The 26,056-nt window shown below is 42.6% G+C and overlaps 1 protein-coding gene and 1 long non-coding RNA gene across 3 annotated transcripts; both read left to right on the top strand.

Annotated features, from left to right (window-relative positions):
* The first annotated feature begins 19,158 nt into the window (after positions 1 to 19,158).
* LOC123820508 lies at positions 19,159 to 19,782 on the top strand. Its single transcript, XR_006785979.1, has 3 exons — positions 19,159 to 19,250; positions 19,469 to 19,653; positions 19,728 to 19,782. It is a non-coding gene; the product is annotated as an uncharacterized LOC123820508 (long non-coding RNA).
* A 1,446-nt stretch (positions 19,783 to 21,228) lies between these two features.
* On the top strand, positions 21,229 to 25,458 carry LOC123820488 (zinc transporter ZIP2-like). 2 transcript variants are annotated; one of them, XM_045841242.1, is made up of 4 exons: positions 21,229 to 21,474; positions 21,671 to 21,801; positions 22,034 to 22,084; positions 24,528 to 25,458. In XM_045841242.1, exons 1-4 carry the CDS (start codon positions 21,360 to 21,362, stop codon positions 25,158 to 25,160), a joined length of 930 nt encoding a protein of 309 aa, XP_045697198.1. In that variant the 5' UTR covers positions 21,229 to 21,359; the 3' UTR covers positions 25,161 to 25,458. The 2 variants fall into 2 exon arrangements, with proteins under 2 accessions (XP_045697198.1, XP_045697199.1); XM_045841243.1 differs by having other exon boundaries at positions 24,532 to 24,939.
* The last annotated feature ends 598 nt before the right edge of the window (positions 25,459 to 26,056 follow it).

The following is a 26,056-nucleotide window of genomic DNA, read 5'->3' as shown; positions in this document are numbered from 1 at the left end:
AGTTTGCATCTGTCTCTTTCTTACCTCATTGCAAAGCTTGTATTCATCTTGACTTCATTCCTCAGCTCACCTCACTTGTCCCCCATATCCCACTTCCATCCTGTCCACTTGAAGCAGATAACCTCTGACTTGGCTGAATTTGAAGGCTTCTGCTATGCGTTCTATCCACTTCTCTTCTTCTTTTTTTTTAATTACTTTTTTAAATTGTATTTTATTGATTATGCTATTACAGTTGTCCTAATTTTTCCCCTGTTGCTCCCTTCCACCCAGCACTCCCACTCCCTCAGGCCATACGCCAACCATTGTTCATATCCACAGGTCACGTGTATAAATTCTTTAGCTACTCCATTTCCCACACTATAGTGTACATCCCCAAGGCTATTCTGTACTATCTATTTATACTTCTTAATCCCTGTATCTCTTTACCATTTCTCCCATACCCCCTCCCATTTTGCAACCATCAAAAAACACTCTCTATTTCCATGATTCTGTCTGTTATTCTTGCTTGCTTAGTTTGTTTTTTAGATTCAATTGTTAATAGATAATGTATTTTTTGCCATTTTATTGCTTCTAGTTTGATCTTCTTTTCTTAAATAAGTCTCTTTAACATTTCATATAATAATGGTTTGGCAATGATGAACTCCTTTAGTTTTTTTTGTTTGTTTCTTCTTTTTTTTGGGGGGGGGGGTTCATTGTTTTTTGGTTTTGTTTTTGTTTTGTCTGGAGAGTTCTTTATCTGCCCTTTGATTTTAAAAGATAGCTTTGCTGGGTAGAACAATCTTGGCTGTAGGTCCCTGTTTTTCATGACTTTGAATATTTCCTGTCAATCCCTTCTAGCCTGCAAAGTTTCTTTTTAGAAATCAGCTGACATCCTTATGGGAGCTCCCTGTAGATAACTTCTTTTCTCTTGCTGCTTTATAGATTCTCTCTGTATCTTTAACCTTTAGCATTTGAATTATGATGTGTCTTAGAGTGGGCCTCTTTGCATCCATCTTGTTTGGGATTCTCTGGGTTCCTGTACTTGCATGTCCATTTTCTTCACCAAATTAGGGAAGTTTTCTTTCATTATTTTTTCAAAAAGTTTTCCAATATTTTGCTCTTTCTCTTCTCCTTCTGACACCCCTATCATGCAAATGTTGGACGTCTTGAAGTTGTCCCAGAGGCTGCTTATAGTATCCTCATTTTTTAAATTCTTTTTTCTTCTTGTTGTTCTGATTGTTTGTTTTTTGCTTTCTTATATTCTAAATCAGGGGTGTCCAACCTTTTGGCATCTCTGGGCCACACTGAAATGAGAAGAGTTGTCTTGGACTACATATTAAAAATACAAACACCAAAAAAAATGATGAGCAAAAAAGAAGTTTTAAGTAAATTTGCAATTTTGTGTTGGGCCACATTCATAGACATCCTGGGCCACATGTAGGTTGGACACCCCTATAATCTAAATCATTGATTTGATTCTCAGCCTCATCCACTCTACTGTTATTTTCCTATAAATTATTCTTTAAGTAATGTATCCTTCATTTCTGACTAGGTCTTTTTTTATGCTGTTAAGGTCATTACTAAGTTCCTTGATCATTCTTATAACAGTTTTGAACTATGCATCTGATATATTGTTTATCTCCATTTCATTTAGCTCTTTTTCTGGAGGTCTGATCTGTTCTTTTATTTGGGCCAAGGTTTCTTGGTCTCCTCAATTTGGCACCCTCCCTGTGTTTGATTTTATGTATTAGGTAGAGCATCTCTGACTCTGTATCTTGGTAGTGTGGCATGAGACGTCCTTCAGGATCCAGTGGCACAGCCTCTCCTATCATCCAAGCTGGGTACTCAAGGTTCACCCTTTTACACCCTCTTCTTGTAATTGAACCTTGGTTGCTGTTGGCAGGTCAATGGGAGGAAGTTACTCAGGCCAGTCAGCTGCCAGGATTGTCTGTGATCACTTATCACCAACCTCCACCCTCTGTGGAGGATCAGCTATGCAGGAGCAGGGAGGTGGTTCTCTGATGTGGTCTATAGCTGTCCACTGTGTGCACTGGCCCTAGGGTTTCTCCAGTAATGCAGGCCAAGGTCAGCCACCACCTGTGTTTCGCCCTGAGCCACCCTTCCTGAGCTATAAAGCAATCTGAGATGGCTGCTACTTCTGCTGGGCTTGGAGATTCCCAAGAAAGCCAAGCTGTGAATCTAGGCTGGCTGCTGCTAGTGCCAGGAGCTCACTGAGGCCGGCTGTTGCTTGTTTGATAGGATTTAGGAAGTTGTGAAGCATGAGCCAAGACCAGCCATTCATACGGAAAAGCAGCTTGGGTGAGCCCATAAGTTAGGTGGAATGAAGTCCCCAAAGCAGGTAAACCCCAGGTTGATGGAGTCTCAAACATGGCACCAGCTTTCTAGCTCTGTGGGGAGAGAGGATTTAGATAAGGGACAACGACCTTTGCTTGTCTTGATACCATACACATCAGTTTCTTCCTTTATGCCACTGGAGCCTTTCAAGTTGCTACCCTGGTGCTGGAACTCAAAGGAAGTGAGTCTGAGTAGGTGAGTCCATATATGGGTTCTTTAAGAGAAACTGCTTGAGGATCCAGAAGTTTCTTCCACTGATGCAGTCCCCACCAGTTTTTTTCAGCCAGAAGTTGTGGAGACTTATCTTCCTGGCACTGGAACCCTGGGCCAGGGGGCCTGGGTGTGGCTGCGACTCCTCACTCCTGAGGTATACCTCCAGAATTTTTATCCACCACATGTGGGTAAGGGACTAGCCCATTCCACGTATGCACCCCTCATACCAGTCTGGATGGATGTGGTTTCTTTAATTCCATAGTTGTCAGATTTCCATTCAACTTGATTTCTGATGGTTCTGAGTGATGGTTGTTCTATATTTTAGGTGTAATTTTGATAATGGTTGTGTTAAGAGATGAGTCATGTCTGCCTACACTGCCATCCTGACTGAAAATCTCCACTTCTATTCTTAAGACCCTCAAATTTTCTCAGTGTCCTAAAAAATTCCTTTCCTATATTTTCCAGTCTGTCCTGATTCTTTGCCTTCATATTTGTTTTTCATTCTGGACCCATCAATAAATTAACCCCTATATCTCTCTGGCATTTTCTACCACTTTCTGAAAAAAAAAATCCCTTCTACCTAAAATATTCTTAAGTGATTCATCAAGTAAAATGGCCTACTTTGGCTCTGAAGGCCAACCTTACTTTTTTTTCATACTATTCTTTTTGAGACAGGTTAGCACTCTGCTGAAATAACTGTCTTTAGGTCATCATTTAACTCCTAAAAACAAAACCCATAGACTCATTGCAATTCTTAGCCTGCTTGATTTCTCTGATGCATTTTCCATTACCAACAGCCACTTGATTCTCAAAATTCTTTCCTCTCTTGGCCTTATCATTCTCCAGTCCTCTGAGTTCTTTCCATTGTCTTAAGGCCTACAGGGTTTCTCTTTAGAGCATGTTTTCCTCTTTTTATTCCTTAAATATAGATATCCCCCTTGTTTACCCCTTCTATTAGTTTTATATGTTTTTCTCAGGTAAATTCACTGGCTCACATTAGATTGGCTTACAAGTATGTATGTTTACTTTTCTTTTGAAATACAGACTAGATTTCTAACCACTTCCCAGATAGCTCCATTTGGTCTTTTGTATGCACCTCAAACTCAGCATGTTCAAATATAGCAAATCATCTTCCCCACAAATTTTCTTTCCTTGATTGAATTTCTTTTTTATCAATTTTCTTCCACCTAAAGCAAAGCTAGTAGGATTGTTCTATTTACTCAACCATTTGTTCCTAAATATTTTCAGTGATCTGCATTACTGGGTTATCTTTCTCCTTTCTTTTCAACAATCCAAATTCTGTGTAAGTTTTCAGATTGAGGTATTGAATCCCTACTGTTTCATGACATGACCACCTCTCTCCTCTGACTTCTATAATTTAGAGGGGGGAAGGAAGAGAGGAAATGAGGGACAGAAACATCAATGTGTGGTTGCCTCTCATGAGCCCCCTACGGGGGTCCTGGCCTACAATCCAGGCATGTGCCCTGACTGGGAATTAAGCCAGTGACCCTTTGGTTTGCAGACCAGCACTCAATCTACTGAGCCACACCAGCCAGGACATATTTTTGCAGCATATTTTTATATAACTTTTCATGTCTATGTTTTATTTATTCAATTAGACTGTAATTTATTTCAAAAAATGGCTTATAACATTTTCTCAGTTTTTCTCCCTCGTTCATGTAAAAATGTTTGTGATGTGTGTACTCATAACGAACACATTAGATACCAAAGAAGGCTCTATATGATGAGTATTGTGTTAGAGGTGTATGCACAAGGAAGAAATGCTTTAACAGATTAAAAATTGTCCCAGAAGATGCCACCTGGGTTTATTCTTAAAGAAGGAATAATAGTTAAGAAGGTGGCCAGCAGTGAAGGGGCATTCCAGGAAAAGCAAAGGTAAATAGTTGGAAAATGCATAGTTTATTTATAGGTCACAAGTAATTAGGTATAGGTAGACTGGGGTAGTAACAAAAATTTGGAATGACAAGAATCTCAAGGGCCTTGGCTGGTATAGCTCGGTGAGCTGAGTGTGGGCTGAGAACCAAAGGGTCACCAGTTCAATTCCCAGTCAGTGCACATGCCTGGGTCGCAGGCCAGGTCCCCAGTGGGGACCACATGAGAGGCAAGCACACATTGATGTTTCTCTCCTTCTCTTACTTTCTCCTTCCCCTTCTCTCTAAAAATAAATAACTTCTTAAAATCTTTTTTAAAAAGAATCTCAAAAGGTTTTAAACATCAAGTTATGGGTATTGTACTTGATCCTGGGTACAATGGAAAGCCATAAAGAGATTTTAAAATATAACTTTTCAATAAAGTCATATATACAGAAGGGTGCACAACTCATGTGCTTACAGCTCTATAGATTTCATGAAGCAAGACATACTTGTGTAGCCAACACCCAGAATGAGAAACAAAACACTATTAGAATCCATGGAAAGGTTTTAAGCAATGGTAATACATTATCAGACTTGCAATTTGAAAGATTTTTCGTGTGCATAGTAGGGAGAAAGAGTCTGTCAGAAAGGTCATTTATATTGCAAAGGTAAAAATGAAAAAAAAAAAGACCTTGAAGTAGTGGTAATGTGAATGGAGAGGAAGAAATATGTTTAATAAATATTTAAGGGAGCATTTAAGATCTTGCTCCCTAGCATGTCATCAGTTTGGCTCAAATAAACTAATAAAAATTCTCTATAGGTTTGGGCCCTGGCCCAGGTGCTCAGTTGGTTAGAGCATCATCCTGATAAGCTAGGTTTGGGGTTCATTTCCCAGTCATAGCATATACAAGAACGAACCAGTGAATGCATAAGTGAGTAGAACAACAAATTCTGTGTAATTTGTTCTCCCTCTCTAAAAAAATCAATCAATAAAAAAAATTTCTCTACAGTTCTGGAGGTTTCTTACATCAACATTTACTTGGTGTAGTCATCAGGATTCTGATGAATCTCACCCAGGATCAGTGCTTGGTGTAAGAGCCTGATATTCCACACCAGCTCCCCAGTTATGATCAAGGAAACTTGGGTGTGTCTCTCTTGGAATTATGCATCCCCTTGCCTATAGGAATAGGCCATGACTTTATTTGAGCTGTTCTTAGAAAATATTCAATGTAGGTAGGCATTGAGATACCCAGGGAAAAAAAAAATGGGTTGCTGCTTTTAATTTTAGCTGAGGCTGCTTACTGAAACTCTGAACAAATTCTTTGCTGGTTATATGAGAGACTGAACTCTCTTTAGCTCTGAAAGAGAGGGAATATTTTCTTCCCCAATCCAAATAGCCAATGGGGTGATGACAGTTCTTCAGATCCCCGAATCTGGAGTGGTGGAGAGGGGCACCAGGGGTTGTCCTCTGCTACAACATGGCCACCTCCTGAGAAGCCAGCGGGAGCCTCAGGGAGAAGGGCAGAGCACCCTGAAATGTGTTCTCACTAAACGAGAGGGACTGGGAGAGTGGCCTGTGCTATGGAAAGTGTCAGGTTCTGGCAGCATTTGGTAAACTCTCACTGCCTCTTACTTGGGTATTCCTGGGTGACTAAATATCTTTGTGTCTCTCTCCCCCTTCCTCTCTCTCTAAAATCTATAAAAACACATCCTTGGGTGAGAATTAAAAAAAGAAGACTTAGATAAATAGATCAACCTATGATGTCACTTAGGGGTCAACCCAATTCTTTGAGGTATTAAAAATGACTCTCCTTATTTTAAAAGGAGGAAGGTCATTTGTGACTTGGATCATCAAGGACAGATAAAAATTGTGTTCCCAAGTCAAAATTTGGGTTTCACTATTCTTTTATAAACTACTGAGTTTTTCTCCTGGCTAAAAGTCTCTGTGTCTCTCTGTATGTATGTCTATATATACACATATGTTATAAATGTGATAATTTTCTACCTCTGGATGGTATTGGTAAAATTAATTTAAAGGCAAGAGTTTGTAAGAATTGGGTATATGAAAATTTTCAGAAACATAGAAATTAACTGAAATGCTTTTCAAGTTCACATGTTCTGAGATTAATTCTTAGTAAATAAAAGCTAGCTTAACTTTGTTGGTTTAAGTAAAACAGACATGTCTTTGTTTTGCCTGGGTTTTACACAAATAAGTTCATGTTAATAATTGACTTTTATACCTATGAAAAATATCTCTAGAGGTTATAAAATGTGCAAGTTAAAAAGTACTAATTGATTGCTTCTTAGTTTTCTTAGACATTGAAGTTTTAAGGGTTAAAATTTCAATGTGTAGAAATAACTTTACGGCGTTCTAATAAGACACATGAAACACTTCAACTATTTGTTTCTATATTAAATTGCATGAGAAGCATTGCAAAATAGTAATGAAAAAATTCTATGGTATATTAGAGGTAACCAATGATTGTAAATTAAATAGGGGTATGGGAAACACAAGATGGCTGCTTTGTTCTTCTCAGCTTCCTGGCACCCTATTTTTTGGTCTTTATATTCCTTGATGTATAATAGTGCATTTAAGTTGTGTTTAAATTAGATGAAGGAATTTATGAGTGACATTATTAAAAGGAGACATTTTTACACTATTGCCAAGCTAAAGAAGATATGAGATAACTTTTAACATCTTTTTGTGGCATGTGTAAATATTATAGTACATGCCAAATACAGAAAGTTGAGACAGAAAGCAAAAGTCAGATCATGATAATTCACAGGACAAAAATTATCCAGACTGCTTTTGTTTTTGTTTTTCACAATGAGGGCCATAAGACCTGACTACCTTTCACTTACCTGCCCTTCCTACTTGGGGAACATCCAACCCCAACAGATCCCGTGTCTATAGTATTGCCCTATTCACAATAGTCAATAAAATAATGTTTACACTGAAATTTCCTAGGAATGAGTCTTCCTAGTGCTGTGAGGCCACACTATCTGATCAAAAGGTTAGTCATCAGTACATCCTTCAAATTGGTTTATGACCAAAGAGGGGACAATGGATTTTTTTTAAAGGTTCTATGGAAAATAACCTCACAGGGTGATCTGATCATAGATTTCTAACTGGGCAGGTTATGGTAGGTAGTCATGCTCCAGGCATATAACTTTTTAGTGAAAGGTTTATCTTTGCCTTAAGAAAGCCCTCTTTACTACTTCTGCGTATCTAGGTTAATACTTTTGAAAGAATTACTCTCACATAATCTTGTTAACTGTCCTATAATCCAATCCCTGCCTGCTTCTCTCACCTCCATGTAATCTTCCTTAGTTCCCTCCTTAATTTCAAATGCATATAAGAAGCTATAAAACTGTTATTCTCCAGAGCACTTAAGATCTTACTCCCTGGCATATGTTGTCAGTTTGGTTAAAATAAACTCTCATAAAAATTTAAAAAAATATTTAACAGGCAGAATCAGTAAGAGACAATCTTTTAATAGACCATTATGCTCCTATAGACAAATAGTGCACATATGGAGCTTACTCTCTGTATCTTTGGCAAAGACCCTATTTAGAAAGTTTCTCCTGAGAGACAGAAACAATAAAAAAGAGTGTGTGTGTGTGTGTGTGTGTGTGTACATGAAAGATGTGGAAAAATAACTTTATTGTGGTGCTGGCAGATTCAGGATAGATAGATAGATGATAGATAGATAGATAGATGTTGCGCCTGGGTCACCGGCTAGCAGTGACCACGGCACACTGTGGATGGCTCGACAATACGCGAGAAAAAACACACATGCACAGAGACAAACCAGTTTCTGTGGGGAAGTAGGGACAGAATGGCCACCCCCCTAGTGGGGAGCGCGCTGATTTACCGTCCATACCTGCTTTTATTAGGCTCATTTTGCATAATAACTCAGGTAACGTACAATACTCATTAGGGGAAGTAAGGAATATATAAAACAAAGAACTCTGCCGGTCTATTGAGTTGGGGGTCAAAGAGCTGTAAGGCTGAGGAACAAACTAGCTTCCTCCTAAGACCCTCCTCATTCAACTGAGAGCATTCTTGAACAAAGAAGGTTTCACAGTAATTTACATGTTCTTTCTTAGGCCTGATCACCCCGGGAAATCCGCACTTCCCAGTACCGAGCTGTACTTCCCCGTCATTGTTGCAGGCTTAGGTGGAGCGCGGGAACTAAGGCCACCGAGAGATAAGGAGATTTTCTTCCGGACGCTGAGAACTCAGACTTTGTCAAAGCTGAGGAGTGAGGGTCCATCACCCACTTTTGCTGCAGCCCCCCAAGTCCTTCTTTTGGGGGGCCTCCCAAAAGTGATCGTGCCTGGCTTGGGTTGTTCCCCCGTGGGGAATCTTACCCATCTTTGGCTAACCGACCAAGCTTTTTGGGGGGTTCAGTTATGAACAAAGCAGCAGAAACAGCATTCCTGCCAGGAAGATAAGCTTTTGTCTCCTTGCCGGCTCACGGTTCCAAGGGCGTTCCCTTAGCCTTAGCCTAGGCGGGGGTCTCAGCTTCTAATACCAGTCAGGGCGGTTCCCAACAGATAGATAGATAGATAGATAGATAGATATTGATTTATTATAAGGAATTATCTCACATGATTATGTGATTATGGGAGATGAAAATATACAATATATGTAATGAGCAAGCTGGAGACACAGAACTGATGATATGAGTTCTAGCCCAAGTTCAAAGGCCTGAGAAATAAAAAGCTGTATGGTATAAGTTCCAATCTGAAAACATGAAGGTTAAAGACCCAGAAGCTAAAGTTCCAGCTTGAGTACAAAACCAAGAAAAAAGGTAATGTCCAGCTCTAGGTAGTCAGGCAGGAAGAGCTGACTCCTATTAAAGGAAGGCAGTCTTTTTGTTCTATTCATGCCTTCAACTGATTGCATGAGGTCCACCCACATCAGAGAAGGCTATTTTTTTCCACCAATTTAAATGTTACACTCAGACAAGGGATCTCAGTTCTACAACAGACCTCTAGCCAGGGTTCCAGTGCCAGGAAAAAATTTCCTCACGATTTCTGGCTGTAAAAACCAGCTGGATTGTGGCTGAGTGAGACAGAGGACTACTAGATTCCAGGGCATTCTTCTTAAAGGGCCCATGCACAGACTTACTCAGACTCACTTAGTCTGAGCTCCAGTATTAGAGCAGCACCCCCAAAAGCACCAGGGACATAAAGGGAGAAGTTGACTTGTATAGCATCCAGGTGAGAGCTGGAGGGGTAGCTTTCTCCAAGACAGATATGCTAGCAGAGGCCATTGTTCCTTTTCTGAGCTCTCCCCCAACAGAACCACAGAGCTGGCAGACAGGCACCATATCGACTCCATCAACCTGGTTAACCCTGCTGATCCCATCCTAGTGATTCTGTAAGACTCTGCCCTCTTAACTTGAGCTCATGTAAGCCCATTTAAGCTATTTCCAGTAGTTTTTCCAGACAAACAGCCTGTCATGACTTATGCTTTGGACTTTTCTAAAATCTCTCAAATAAGCAGCATCTGGCCTCAGTGTGACTCATTCCTCTTGCTAAGTGGTTCCAGGCCTAGCACTGACAGCAGCTGGCCTTGGTTCAAAGCTTGGCCTTTCTTGGGCACCTCCAAGCCCAGCACAAGTAGCAACAATCTATAGATGACTTTGTAGTTCATGCTGGGTGACCCTGGGCAGGACATATATGGTAGGTGACCTTGACCTGTGCCTGCCGGAGGCCCCAGAGCCTTCTCAACAAGTGACATACTTAAGGGACAGACTCAATGGGTACCAGAGCCTTGCTGAAATAAGTCTTGTTCCATGGGGTTGGCCCCTGTATAGCTGATCCTCCACAGTGTTCACAGTCAGTCCTTGTAGCCCACTGGCCTAGAGGCAAATCTCTCCCATTGCCATGCCAACAGGTATTAAGGCTTAACTACAACAGAAGGGCATATGCAGCCCACATGTGAAATGCACCTGCAGTGCCCAGCTTAGGTAATCAGAGAGGCTGTGCCACTGGACCTACAGAATGCCTACTATATAAGGCCACTCTACCAAGCCCGGAAGATGTAGCAGCTCTACCTAATACATAGAAACCAACAAGGGAGGCTGTCAAAATGAGAAGACAAAGAAACATGGCCCTAATGAAAGAACAGAACAAAAGTCCAACAAAAGAACTAAACAAAATGGAAACAAGCAGTCTACCAGATGTAGAGTTCAAAACACTAAGCTCAGTGAACTTAGGGGAAGAGTGGATGAATTTAGTAAGAACATCAACAAAGAAATAGGAAACATAAAAACTAAACTAGAGAATATAAGAAAGAACCAGTCAAAAATGAAGAATACATTAACTGAAATGAAGCATATGTTACAAGGAATCAACAGCAGAGGATGAAATCAGAGATATGGAAGATAAGGAAGCAGAAAACACCCAATCAGAACAGCAAAATAAATAAATAAATAATGGGAAAAATGAGGATAGTATAAAGAACCTCTGGAAGAACTTTAAGTGTATAATATTCTCACCCTGGGGGTACCAGAAGGAGGAGACAGGGAGTGAGGAATTGAAAACAAATATAAAAAAAATAATGACAGAAAACTTCTCTAACATGGTGAAGGAAATAGACGTACAAGTACAGGAAGTGCAGAAATTCCCAAACAAGATGAACCCAAAGAGGCTCATACCAAGGCCCATTATAATTAAAATGCCAAAGATTAAACACAAAGAGAATCTTAAAAGCAGCAATAGAAACCAATTGGTTAACAATAAGAAGCTCCCATAAGACTGTCAGCTGATTTCTCAATAGAAAATTTACAGGCCAGAAGGGATTAGCATAAAATATTCAAAGTGATAAAAAGCAAGGACCTACAACCAAGATTACTCTACACAGCATAGCTATCATTTAGAATTGAAGGAGAAATAAAGAGTTTTCCAGACAAAACAAAGCTAAAGGAAACAGTTCATTATGGCCAAAACAGTATTATGAGAAATTTTAAGGGTCTTCTTTGAGATGGGAGAGGGGTTGGGGTGTTGGGTAAAAAAGGTGAAGGGATTAAGAAATACAGCTATGGCCAGGTAGCTCAGTTGGTTGTAGCGTTTTCCTGTGCACCAAAAAAATGTTATGGGTTCCATTTCCAGTCAGGGCACATACCTAAGTTGCAGGTTCAGTCCTCAGTTGGGGCATGTATTGGAGACAACTGATTAATGTTTCTCTCTCACGTGAATGTTTCTCTCTCTCTCTTTCCCTTCACCTCTTCTAAAATCAATAAACAAATCTTCAGGTGAGGATAAAAAAAAGACATACAAATTGATAGTTACAGAATAGTCATAGGGATGTAAAAAGTACAGCCTAGGGAATATAGCCAATATAATAATATTGTAATAACTATGTATGGTGTCAGATAGGTACTAGGTTTTATCAGGGTAGTAACTTAATAAGGTATATAATATCTAATCACTGGATTATACACCTGAAACTACTATAATATTATATGTCAACTGCAATTCAAAAATAAAAAATTATTAAAGTCAAAAGTAAAAAAATTACCTTTACCATGAAGAAACAAAAGTGAAATCCAGTTTTTGATGTATAACATTCATCACACTTGACTGTGATTGCTTAATTCTTTTTCTTCTCTGCCTGACAGTGGGCATTATGGGGACAGAAACAGTGTGTGTTTCTTGACCCACTGCCATCCCCAGCTCTTGGCACAGGGCCTGAATGAAAGGAGCCCAGGATTAAAAAAAATAAAAGTTTCTCTCATCTAGAAACTCCCAGGCTCACCTTGAATAGTGTTTGACCAAATGTCTGAGTGTGGCCTTTGCAAGCTGGCACTTAATGCTAACTATAACAGGCCTCTCTCTGCTGGTTATTTCTTAAGCACTAGAATAATTGAGCCCTGTGACTTTATACTTTTTCTACTTCTGTTGCTGATTTCATTTCTGTTGGACATATTTTTTCTTTAGGTGATCTTGCAACCCTTTTCCCTCTTTAAAGTAACTTTCAATAACTCTACTCTTGTCCATGTTGCATAGATTTTTATTTTAGTTTAACTATTTCTATATTAATTCCTATGATTAGGGCAAGCATATTATCCATCTGTCACAGGTGGGCACAGGTAACCAGGTTCTTGGTGATTGGGACAAAAAAATTGAACTGAACACCCAGAGTTTATAGCAGAGAACATGGGAGCAGGCCAACTCCAAGCAGAAACTGACCTCATGGGCTGAAGGGATTCTATTCTTATAGGGTGGATCCTTCCTAGCTAGTTTTGGTGGGCTTTTACTGAGCATGTGCAAGTAGTTGTATTACTTTAAAGCTACTGCACATGTGGTCTTTCATGATTTTCCCTGATTGGCCACTGGAGAAGGGGTCACACAATTTTACCAAATGGACCCCCACTTCTCCTGGGGTCCTCTATACTAGGTTTGCCTTGCCTGTTGCCAGGGAATTATAGCTCTCCATGTTAGAGATAGGTCAAAAAGAAGGGAATTATTTATTCAAAAGTTATACAGACTTAAGAGTAATGACTTAATGTCTTCATTAAAATCCTAAAGTCCCTTAAAACACCCACAAACACACACAGTCCTTCCTTCCCCCCTTTGCCCGGTCTGGGGTACCATATCTCAGAAAAAGAAATAGAAGTCCATGGCTCAAGTAGCCCCCAACTTTTCCCATTAATCCATGCTTGGCTGGCAGGCCTCCCTCGGTTCCCAGCACCACCAGCTGTGTCACCAGGACCTCCAGTTCTTAATCCAAAACCACATGGCACCTTCTCATGGCCCACCAGCAAGAGTCCTTTCACCCCTTTCCTTCCCGCAGCATCTCTCCTGCATTCTTCTGAACTGCTAAGAGAGAGCTCTGCATCACTGCTACATCTTGCTTTCCTGTTTCCTAAGCTTTGAGGCAAAGGAAGACCCAAAGTTATATGGTTCTCCCCTGCTAAAGCTGCATGGTGATTCTCTGCCAAAGCCATGTGGTTCTTCTTGTCATGGCTGCTGTGCCTCGGTTTAAATCCCAGCACCAATCTTCCTCTGCGGCCCCATTTCTAACTCCTCCCACAATCGGCTACACTTGCCAGCATTCCCATATTTTTCCAACTTTTCTGGGCTGCCATAGTAAGTCCAGGCAGGTGTGACCCTGTGGTGTGGAACCAATCATCTCCAAGCTCTTATGCAAGCTCTGTAACCAGGGGGAGTTGCCTCCCAGTTACATCCAGAGTGGAAGTCACTCCCTTCTCCCTGGCTCAAAGCAAGGCCATAGCTATTTAATGTATCTATGAAACCAGTTAAAGGTTATAGATATGTTAAATGACCATTCTAGACGTTATCTGCAAAACTGTTGCTATGCAAAACAGCTCTCAGTGGCCCTGCTCCATGTGTCCCATCCACCAGTTCAGACTTGTGAGGGTGAGGACATCCCATATTTTTAACAGCTCCTGGACACCCTGAGATCTGGACCCCATTACAAATCCTTCTTTTGGGGACCTCCTGGCTGCACCCTCTTACACATCCATCTGTACTCCTGTACAACTTCTATATGATATATTTGCCAAATGCTGTAATAATAACAATATAAATATTGTATGATATTCATATAATACTTACTATGTAATAAGGATAATGAGGGAAAAGGTATATGGAAAGCAGTGGAAGTAATGTAAAAACAGGGGGCCCTTCCTTAGCAGTAAATCAGTTTTTTAAAAATGTTTATTTCTATGAGTTAGAACAAGTAAAATATATTTTTTCTATTGCTTTTATTTTATTTTATTTATCACTCACAGAAAATGCATTGTCCAGGGCTCTTGCACAAGCAGTTCCCTTTACATGAACAATTTTTTCCCAAGTTGATTAAGATATAATTGACATATAACATTGGATAAGTTTAAGGTGTAAAACATAATGATTTTGTACATGTATGTATTGTGATATTACTTTTATTTTAATTAATTGTTTGTCTTGTCTTTAAGTATTGAGATTTTAAAAAGCCAATCACACTATTCCTGACCTCAGCTCTTCTCTTTTTTTCTTCTCTAGTTTCAGAAGCCTTCTTGTTTCTTCATGGCAAATTTTAAACTTCCATCATGCTTAGAAAAACTCAAGAATGAAACATACTCAGCAATGGCTCATTCTGAAACACTACTTTCCTTGGTTGTTTGCCAGCTTATCTAACCACAACTTTTAGTTTTATTCCCTGATGCTCTCAGCTCACTGCCTGCGTATTCATGCCCTGTAAGTATGTCTCATTGGCTCTTATGTCTCGTCATTCCATGACTGTCCTCCAATAATTAATCTACCCTCATGGCTTCAGTCATGTGTGAGACTGAAAAACAGAAGCCAAGATAGAAGAAAAAGTGGGAAAGGAGCAGGTAGAGGCTGAGAGAATCATCAGACTGAAATGCTGTCCTGGCCCCAAGTGAACCAGAGAGGCAAGGAAAGTTGAAAACGTCCTAAACTGCTGTGCAGTTCTCAGAACTGTTTCACGGGGTCACTGGAGAATCCTCAAACCTAGGGCCTTAATAGAGGAGTCTCGTCTCCCTTCCATACCCTTTGCTGGAAGCAGCCTCAGACTTAGACAAGATTTGGGAAATTTTATTATGGTCATTAGTGTAATGTCTGGAAAGAGTTTTTCAAGCCCTTTCCAAACCAATAGATGGATAAGAGAATAATACACCAACTTAGCACATTTAATTTAAATATTATTCAGAGGGAAATGGGGGCAGGGTAAATCCCCTTGCTCTTTGATTCCAAAATTAAATCTACATTTCTAATTTTTCAAAGAGATTTAATTCATATATCTGGAAGCATACACATCTCAATTTGTAAGACTACTTTACCCTCAATTGTTTTTATAACTCAGGTATGTCATTTAGCATGACAACTTTCTTATCTTCATAAAATGGGTCATTTTAATAATGCATAATAGTTATTGAGAATTTCATTGAAAACCCATTATTTACAGTAGCCTTGGGGGAAAGACAGGCAACACACTTTATTTATGACTACAAGTTGTTATATGTAACTTTCTGAGTTTAACCAGGTTGCTTAGAAAAAAAAAATACTACCTTCTAGAAGCATCTTCTGTTAAAGCATCTTATGTTCAAGAGAAACGGAACAAATCTGAATGTAAACTTCATACCTACTTATGCTATTCTTTATAAAATTTGGCTCTGTGTGTCAGTCTTCCATGGCTCCTGTAAACAGCAATTTTACCACCAAGTCTCATAAACTTGGGGATCCAAACATGCTTATAACCTACTGTATAAGTCTTACCCCAAACCTGCACAGAGGTCAAAGTCTCTCCCTTTGGCCTTAATGCTGTACTATTTTATCCAAGCAGTAGCTTTGCTCTTGTTAGGATTCAGGCTCTCCTTCAGCTGCTATCTCCGGCCACCCCAGGTAATCAACTCTGCACCCACCACTTACATCCTCAGGAGAACCACACTCTTGCTGGGTTCATCCTGGACCCTCAAAGCAGTAGCAACCCAATATTTCCCAGGAAACCACAGCAGTAAGAGAAAAAAAAATGGTATCCTGATCTGCAGTGCCTAATCTTGCTCAGTAAAGTTTTCTTAAAGACACAACTTGATGCACTTTTCAAGAGGATAGGTTGGCTAAGATTAACATGACAGGTGACCCAATATTCTCTCTTTGTCTTTAATACATACTTACCCTTGTGAGGGTGGGAAAATTTTCCTCTATCCTTCTAAGTTCTATCAGCTGGCCTAATAATTAAATTGACATGAGGCAGATTAACAAGTAAAATAAAATGTATTTACATACATATGTACTGGAACCCCACAAACAGAAAAAGTTCAGACAGAAAAGTAAAAATGAACAGCTAAAGAATGAGATAAGGTGTCCTGAGGCTTAAGAGGGGAGGAGGACATTTCTCAGACAAAAACAGCAGGTGTTCAGTAATTAAAAGTTTGCCCTGTCCTATACATAGGTCATAAAAAAAAAGTTATTTCTGGTAGTAATTCTTATTATGGGCATGACCCCCAATTTAAATTCTTTAAAGGAGAGGCAAAAGTTTTTCTTGAGCTCACAGATTCTTGAGTGCCTTCCACTCAAAAAAATCCACAAGCCGAAGTGGCTCATCTTGGAAGGACCTATTTTGAACTCCCTCATCCACCTTTCTCACTCTTACCTAGCATTTTTATTCTTGGGGCCATGTTTCTTATCAGGTTATTCCTTCAGTTTATACCTATACATTGATAGTTGCCACATCTCTGTCTTCCTCCACAGGTGGTTTAGAATATGGAAAAGGCCCATATGTTCCAAGGGCCTTTTTCAGACAGTATCACCCAAGGCAAGTGGCAATGTGTAGAGTATGCTAAATGTAGAATTTGGCAGACGGAAAACTGTGGCCTCAGCTTTGCAACCCAGCATTGAATGTTAGAAGATAAAAGACAGCAGAGCCCTGGCTGCTGTGGCTCTGTGAATTGAGCATTGGTCTGCCAAATGAAAGGTTGCTGGTTTGATTCCCAGTCAGGGCACATGCCTGGGTTGAGGGCCAGGTCCCTAGATGGCGGCAAGCAGGAAGCAATGAGTCAATGTTTCTCTCACATCGATGTTTCTCTCCCTCTCTTTCTCCCTCCTTTCCTCTCTCTAAAAATAAATAAATAAAATCTTAAAAAAAAAAAAAAAGACTGCAGAAGAAATTTAGGGAGCTAGAACTTCACCGTACTCTTGGAAGGGGGTGATGGTGGGTCTGTCACGTTCCTTGTCTTGGTCCTCAGGTACAGTTCAGTGTGGTGGTATCAGCCTTCTCCCTAAGTGAACTGCCCAGCAAGGCTGACCGTGCTGAGGTGGTCCAAACCTTGTGGCACAAACAAGTGATTTTCTGGTGAGTAGAAAGAAATAGCTTTTTCCCTTCAAGCTTTAAAGCAGCTTCACAGTTTTTATGCTTTTCCTTCTCTACATTGGAGCTTGTCTTCATTCTTGATCATTTTTCCTCCTACATAGAATCCTTTGTTTCTCTTTCAAAATCACCATCCCCATCTCACATAAAATGTGATTTTCTTTAGGACTGCTATTCCATCTGTGAATACTCTTACAGAGCTACTGACATTCATGCATGGGAGATAAAAATATCTAATACTTTTTCTCCAACCTTCTAGCTGGGCCAATAATCAAATTAATACAGATAGATTAACAGGAGAAAGTAAAAAATCAAAATTTTAACATATGCACATGGGGAAATCACATATGCATAATAATTCAAAAGACGATGAGGTAACACTGAGTAAATATGATATTTTGGACAAAGGAGAAAAGTGGAGAAATGGGTGTTAGACTTTAGAAGTGTGAATGGGCGATTTACAGGTCATTGAGGAAGAGCAGAGCACACATGGCAGGCATGTTGTTGCTAGACAAGTCAGAAACAATGGGACACAGGGAGTATGCAGCTAACAGATCCTTACCTGAACCCCTTTTACTTATCATACTTAATTCAAATTTTTAGGCTAAGGCAATATCCTAAGATTCCCTTCCTAAAGTAGGCCTTTCCATCTAAATCTCTTAGGCAAGAAAGGAGAGGGTCAAAGGATCTTTCTGAGTCTTTTGTTTCTTAAAAAAAATAGCTTAAAATCAATATTTCATAAAGGCAACTTTGGGGTGATAAAACTTTGGATCCCTTCATATGTTTTCATGTAATTCAGGGCTTCTGCTCACTCTCCCTTTGTGAACAGATATGGTGGAGAGTGGAACAAAAGCAGGGCACCGCCTTCTCATGGAAGCCAGGGACCTGGTCTTTAAGGTAAGTTTCTTTCTCCTTCTCGCCCTCCTGCTCCCCACCTTTCTGTTACCGTTACTGTTACTCTCTTGAAAACTGAAAAGACTGTCATTCAAAGGTAAGGGTGGTCTCAGGAAAGTAGGCACACAAAGTCATTATGATGCAGAATGGTGGCTGGCAAACTGGGGCCTATGGATCAAACCTGGCCTGCCACCTGTGTGTGTGTGTGAGCCGGGCTTATGTGAGTGTCTGTTGTGTGCAGCTGCTCTCACACTACAAATGGCAGAGTTGAGTAGTTGGGACAGAAACACATTTTGGCTACTCTCTGGGCCTTAAAAAAAAATAGTTTGCTGACCCCTGACCTAGGACATGGCTGAGCCAAAAACTTGATCTCTTTGGGAGTATATGAGCCAGTGTATAATCCTGAATTTAATTGTCCTGGAGTGGGGTTTTTTGAGAGTGGAGTTGCTGACAAGGAGAGCGCCATCCTATGTGCCAAGTTCCTGCCCTTTTCCTGCTGCAAAGAGTTCTTTGTTTTGAGTATTAGAGAAGCAGCCAGCTTAACTCAAAGAATAGAGTTAAAAATTACCAGGATTGAATGTTAAAGGAGTCCTCAGTTGACTGAATGCAGAGATTAATTTATAAGAATAGACCCCTCAGGCCCAGATTAAAGTTTTGTTTTTTAATTTCCTTTTATTTCAGGGAAGGGAGAAGTCACCTCTGGACCCTCGACCTGGTTTTGTCTTTGCCGCAGGGAGTATTACCTCTACCTTTCCCAGCATGCAAAGCTCTGAGCTCAGCTGTGTCCAGAACAAGTGAGAGGGCAAAGCTAAGCCACCCTCCACTGCTTTGTGTCCCTATCCGAGTTCTTGTTTGTGGATTCCCTGCTCTCCCTGCCCCCTGCTCCTATGCTCCCTTATCCTTAGCCCTTCCTGACCCTGCCACTCTCAGTTTTTCAGTTTTATGGTCTGTGGTTCTTTGTCTTACCTCATGTTTTTTTTATGTGTTTACAGTGTCTCCATGAACTTGCTTGTCCCCAGCTGACAGCCTCTAAGCCCCTGGCCTGTAGCTTTTCCCAGGCTTACCATCCCATCCCCTTCAGCTGGGTATGTATTCTGGGAATATTATAGCAGGGAGAAATAGCTTGGGAAAGCAGGATGAAAATGAATCACCGGTGGGAAGAGTTGGAAAATTCACTGAATAGCCTGGAGATTGTAGGTCCTGAATGTGTATGACACAGAATATGAAAAGGGCTGCAGGAATGGGGTCAAAAATTTTTTCCCATATCTTTCTCCCCCAAACAGTCTCTCTATCCTTACCTTAGAACAAGAAGCCAAAGGAGGAAAAGTTCTCGATGGTAATCCTTGCCCGTGGGTCTCCAGGGGAGGCCACTCGCTGGCCCCAGATCACTCAGCCTGTCCTTAAACGGCCACGCCATGTGCATTGTCACCTGTGCTGTCCAGATGGGCACGTGCAGCATGCTGTGATCACAGCTCGCCGGCACGGCAGGTATACAGGCTGTGACCAAAATTAGGGGGAAGTGGTAGGAACCTACAGCCCACCTTGATTTCTCTATTTCACAGGGATTTGTATCGCTGCGCCCGTGTCAGCTCCTGAGGCGATCTTTTACCTGTGACCATGCCATCTGAGCTTCCTCCGTCCCCTGCTGAAGATCCCCCTGAGAGTTGACAAGGACCTGTAACAAGAGTTTTCTTGTATCATGCCTGCCTGCCAAGACTAGAGCTACCTGGTATCCAGGATGGAAGTGCTGGTACCCCTATATGCCTGCATTTGTTTGAGGTTTTAATAATAATTAAAAGTTTTCAAAGAGTGGAAATGGATCTCATGATTCTTATTAGAGGTCAGTCATCCCAGCTGTAATGAAGCAAGTCCTCAGAGTTGCAACGCCTTTCTTCCCACACAAATTTCAAGCTCACCCTCTCCTGTAAGAACACTGCTCCTTCTACCAGAGACCGGGAAGTAATCTGGGGTCCTGGGGAAAACTGCCCCCAGCACTGAGAACTGGCTCAACGGGTCTCAAGGTTCTCAGGCCACCTGCATAGGGGACCAGCAGCTGCTTAACCTCCGGTTTTTCTCCCTCTGTCCTTTTCTTTCATCTGTCTCAGGGTTCATCAACTCCCCCAGAACTTGCCTCATGAGTTTTCCCCAAGAGTTGATCCCTCCATGTGATCTCCATTTCTGTGGACTTATGACACATGGACATGAACTAAAGGGGGGAATGTGGGCAGGAGAGGGTGTGCAGGGTAGAGAGAGTAAAGGGGGCGGATGGGACAACTGTAATAGCATAATCAATAAAATATATTAAAAAAAAAAGAGTTGATCCCTTCAGGACTGTATCTTCCATCTCCACCCCCGTATGGCCAGGCAGCTTTGCCTTCAGTTTGCTTGGTTCACTTCTGTTTTCCCCCAGGCCTTGCTGTTTCAGAGCTAGAGCAGGTCCCATTGTATTAAAACAGTCTCTCTCCCACAATACGCATCAGGAAATAGGCACAATCAGAAATGGTAACAGAATCAGTGTTGTCAAACTAGAAATCTCAATGCCTCACTAGACATTTCCATGCCTGGAGCTATTTTTCAGGGGTTACAGGAAAGGGGAGTCCCTCATGTACTAGTTCCCAGAATGGCAGCAGCACACTCTCAGCCCTACCTGCTTCCTACCCCCGGGAGGCCCCAAATCCCCTCTGAAAGGGTATGGTTCAGGTGTCAGCATAGCCACCTACAAGACCTGGGTTGGGTAGAGAGGGTATGGAAGGTTTAGATTAGATGTCCTGAGTGTCCTGAAGCAGGACCAGATTATCCCCAACACAAAATACCTGTAAAGTAGCTACCACAGACTGGATTAGACCAGCCCCAGGCATGAATTAAACAGTCCACAGCCCTTGGTTTATTCAGGGAACTGAAGAGAAGACCAAGCACAGGGCTGTGCCTGGCAGGGAGTCTGGAGTTTCTAGTTTCAAAGATCAGGAGGGCGTGAGCCAGGGGAGGGGCCTTCACACTGGCAGCAGGCAGGAGGCTGGGGCAGGGCCCCAGTCAGCTGTGCAAGGCTGCGTAAGCAGAGGCAGCATCAAACAGGACCCAATAGCCTCCTGAAACTTGGGGAGTGGACACCGCAGCTTTGACCACCCAAGGCACCACTTCTGCTCCAAAGCTTGTAACTCCATTTGTCATCTGAGGCCTCATCTTGTACCCCAAGGATGGAACTACTAATAGGAGTAAAAATTGGCTGCCTATTTGCCCTGCTGGCTCTCACTCTCGTCTGTGGCCTTATTCCCATCTGCTTCAAATGGTTCCAGATTGAGGCAGCCACAGGTATAGCCCTTCTGTGTCTTTGGCCCTGTAACCTAAGTCTGACTTCAACCCTGTCACCCTATCCTGACACCTTGCTCTGATCCTCTTGCCACCCCAAACTTGGATGTTGGGTGCTGCCTGTTGCTCTTTAGTCACCTGTGTCCATCTCATTTAGTGACTCATTGCCTGCTGCATTGTCACTCTTGCTTTTCATTAGGTCATCACCGCCGGGTCCTCAGCTTCCTGGGCTGCATTTCTGCTGGTGTTTTCCTGGGTGCGGGGCTCATGCACATGACTGCTGAGGCCCTGGAGGGAATTGAATTGGAGATCCAGAAGTTCATGATGCAGGTGAGCAGCTGAGTAGCAGGGCTGAGAGGCCAGAATGATGAGAGAACCAAGGGGAGAAGGGGAAAGTGATGGAGCCAAGGACACGGGTGGCCTGGTAGGGAAGATGACAGCTCTTGTGTTCTGCGGAATGACGAAGACAGGTCACACTGAGCTTTAAGGAAAGCAGTGGAGCTGGAGGACAGGAAGCTGAGCTGCTCCATCCCTCAACTAATTTCTGCTTTTCTCTCCCTAGAACAGGACAGAGAATGAGAGTTATTCCTCTGGTGATGCTAATTCAGCTTATGTAAGTATTTCCCACACCCAACCTGGAGGGTGAGGAGAACCAGAGACTCCTCATACCCAGGCCCTTTTGAGGCAAGGATGTGAGGAATACTGGGAGTCCCTCTGCTCCTCGCCTCAGACACTAAGGAAGGGAGGAGCCAACCCAATCTTTTTGGGTTTATGGAACCCCAGACAAACCTCTTGCTTCACTCTTTCCTTCTTTCCCTGGTCCCTTAGACGTGCTCCCCATCGCATTCCCATATTTCAGATCTGCTGACACTGTGTCCCTTGGCCCCTCTGGTATTTTTTTAATATATTTTATTGATTATGCTATTACAGTTGTCCCATTCCCCCCTTCACTCCCCTCCTTCCTGCACACCTCCTCCCAGACACATCCCCCCCCCTTTAGTTCATGTCCATGTGTCATAAGTTCTTTAGTTTCTACATTTCCCATACTATTCTTACCCTCCCCCTTTCTATTTTCTTCCTACCATCTATGCTACTTATTCTCTGTACCTTTTTCCCCTCTCTCCTCCTCCCACTCCCCTGTTGCTATCCCTCCATATGAACTCCATTTCTGTGCTTCTGTTCCTGTTCTAGTTATTTGCTTAGTTTGCTTTTGTTTTAGGTGTGGTTGTTAATAACTGTGAGTTTTCTGTATTTTTACTGTTCATATTTTTTATCTTCATTTTCTGAGATAAGTCCCTTTAACATTTCGTATAACAAGGGCTTGGTGATGATGAACTCCTTGAACTTGACCTTATCTGAGAAGCACTTTATCTGCCCTTCCATTCTAAATGAAAGCTGTGCTGGATAGAGCAATCTTGGATGTAGGTCCTTGCCTTTCATGAGTTGGAATACTTCTTTCCAGCCACTTCTTGCCTGCAAGATTTCTTTTGAGAAATCGGCTGATAGTCTTATGGGAACTCCTTTGTGGGTAACTGTCTCCTTTTCTCTTGCTGCTTCTAGGATTCTCTCCTTATCTTTGATCTTGGCTAATGTAATTATGATGTAGTTTGGCGTGTTCCTCCTTGGGTCCAACTTCTTTGGGATTCTCCGAGCTTCCTAGACTTCCTGGAAGTCTATTTCCTTTGCCAGAATGGGGAAGTTCTCCTTTATTATTTGTTCAAATAATTTTTCCCTTGTTGCTCTTTCTCTTCTCCTTCAGGTACCCCTATAATTCAGATGTTGGAATGTTTAAAGGTGTCCTGGAGGTTCCTAAGCCTCTCCTCATTTTTTTTTAATTCTTATTTCTTCATTCTTTTCTGTTTGGTTGTTTCTTTCTTCCTTCTGGTCCACTCCATTGATTTGAGACCCAGTTTTCTTTCCATCACTATTGGTTCCCTGTGCATTTTTTTCATTTCACTTAGTGTAGCCTTCATTTTTTCATCTAACTTGTGACCAAAATCAACCAGTTCTGTGAGCATTCTGATCACCAGTGCTTTGAACTGTGCATCTGACAGGTTGGCTATCTCTTGGGTGCTTGAAAGTATTGGCTCTGGGGCTTTGATCTGTTCTTCTGGTTGAACCATTTTTTGGGGGTGGGGGGGTCTGGTCGCACCTGTTACATATGAGGGGTGGAGCCTTAGGTATTCACCAGGGCAGGGCACCCCAGTTGCTGGGTTGTGACTCTGTATGTGGGGGCGGGGTCAGAGAGGGAACAATGGCGCTTGCTCCACTCTCTGTTGGATTTCAGTCCCCTCTGCCACTTTCCATATGCAAATCGGGCCCTTCTGGTGCTGCTTCCCAGGTGGGTGGATTTGTGCACATTCTAGGACTCTGTGGATCTCTCCAAGGAACTCTCCTGTGAGGCTGGGAGTATCTCCCGGCACCTCAACCTCCAAAAGTGTTTTCAATCAGTGCTTTTAGGCTTTATTTCCCAGCACTGGATCCCTGGGTTGCAAGGTCTATCTTTCTGCCCATTTTCACCTGGTTTATCTGCACACAAATATGTGACTGCAGGCAGCCAGCTTCCTTGCGTGCCTCACTGGGTCTGCTCGTTGCTTCCCCATGCCCACACCTGGGGTCTGCCACCAGGGTCTGCTAGCCGCTGCCTGTGCCCTGCGCACCTAGGTCAGCCATTCTCTGTTTTTTCCTGCCGCGACCCCTCTCCACCAGCCTATGACTCTGTCCCTCTTACCAGTCTGAATGAATGGTTGTTGGGACTTCCGTACAGTTCAATTTTCTATCTGTTCTGGCTTTTTTTTTGTTTCTAAATTTTTGTTGTCCTCAATTTTGGTTGTGTGAGGAGGTAGTGTGTCAACCTATGCCTCCATCTTGGCCGGAAGTTCCCCCCTCTGGTATTCTTGTTGAATGTCCATATCTCCTCGGGACTTTATCCCCCCTCCCATTTTTTAATGTTCTAGTCCCACTTTTCCATTCTCTCCAGTCTCCCATCCCACCTCCACCCACTGCACTGCACTGCACTCCTTCCCCCGACCCACAGCCCCTCTCTGTGTTCCCAGACAGACTATCCCTATGGAGAGCTCGTCATCTCCCTGGGTTTCTTCCTCATCTTCCTTTTGGAGTCGCTGGCATTGCAGGGCTGTCGTGGAGCCGATGGAGGATCAAAAGTGCAGGAGGAGGAGATGGGTGGGGCTCATGTCCTTGGACTCCACAGTCACAGACCTCTACCCTCACCCTCGAGGAGTCCCTTTCGAGCCCTCGTCCTCCTGCTCTCACTCTCCTTCCACTCAGTGTTTGAAGGCCTGGCCGTGGGGCTGCAGACAACAGTAGCAGCCACCGTGCAGCTCTGTCTTGCTGTCCTGGCTCACAAGGGACTCATAGTGTTTGGGGTAGGACTGCGGCTGGTGCAGACAGGCACTGGATCACGATGGGCCGTGTTCTCCATACTGTCATTTGCTCTCATGTCCCCTCTGGGCCTAGCCCTGGGGCTGGCTGTGGTTGGAGGAGATGCTGAAGGGGGCCGAGGCTTAGCCCAGCCTGTGTTAGAGGGTGTGGCAGCTGGCACCTTCTTATATGTCACCTTCCTAGAAATTCTGCCCCAGGAGCTAGCTGGTCCTGAGGGCCCTCTGCTCAAGTGGGGCTGTGTAGCTGCTGGCTTTGCCTTCATGGCCTTCATTGCTTTGTGGGCCTAAGAGGTTCCTGACTTTCCTGCGGATCCATCTAGAAGAGTGTTCCCACCACCAGCAGACACCCACAGATGGCTTTGGCCCTCAGACATTTCTTTGCTGAGACTAAGCAGCGTTCACTAGGCATCATCCACATGAACTGGATCCCAGGTTTTCCTCGTGAGATGCCTCTGCTCATCCAGTACTGGGAACAGGATGTGTATGTTTGGCTGAGTACTTATACTCTGGAGAATTGGTACAAAGACCACCACTCCAAATTTGACTCTTGTTCCATTTTTGCTGCTATGTGTAATAAAATGTCCATTTTCCCCTCCCCATTCAACCATGCTATGCTTCATTCCTCCAGGTTACCTAAGAGCTGCCCCGTGTAGTGGGAAGGGTGAGTCTCCTCCTCTGGAATCAGGGCCCCCAGCCACTCTGTCATTTGCAGCCATGCCCCACAGACACGGCAGAATTGCTGAAATTCCAACCACAGCTCTCACCTTGCCTACTGGTGCTGAGGTTCTGAGCCAGAGTTCCCAGCATTTAGAGAAGAGGTGTAAAAACAAAGTGTGGGCATCTAGATTTTTTCCTACACTAGCCACACCCACCCCACTCCCAGTACCTATTATCAGCCACCCACATGTCCTGCAGACTCTCAAGATCAGGCTCCATGGAGCCTCCTTCCATCTGGTTTCTGTTTTTCACACTGAGCCCTGTGACCTCAGGGACACAATTACTACTCTTTGAGCTCCTGTCTCCTTCCAGCTGCCTCATGCTTTGGAATTAAAAAGCAGTGTGTTTGGGGAGGTGAAGTACAGCATAGGGAATATCATCAATAATATCATAACTGTATATGGTGTCAGATGGGTACTAGGTTTATGGTACTAGATTTTGCAAGCTATATAAATATCTAATCACCA

This window comes from Phyllostomus hastatus, unplaced genomic scaffold, assembly GCF_019186645.2.
Source record: "Phyllostomus hastatus isolate PE091 unplaced genomic scaffold, TTU_PhHast_1.1 phas_contig_348, whole genome shotgun sequence".
In the NCBI taxonomy this organism is placed as follows: Eukaryota; Metazoa; Chordata; class Mammalia; order Chiroptera; family Phyllostomidae; genus Phyllostomus; species Phyllostomus hastatus.
The sequence above is the reverse complement of the archived record's forward strand: the minus strand, read 5'-3'. Positions and strand labels throughout refer to the sequence as shown.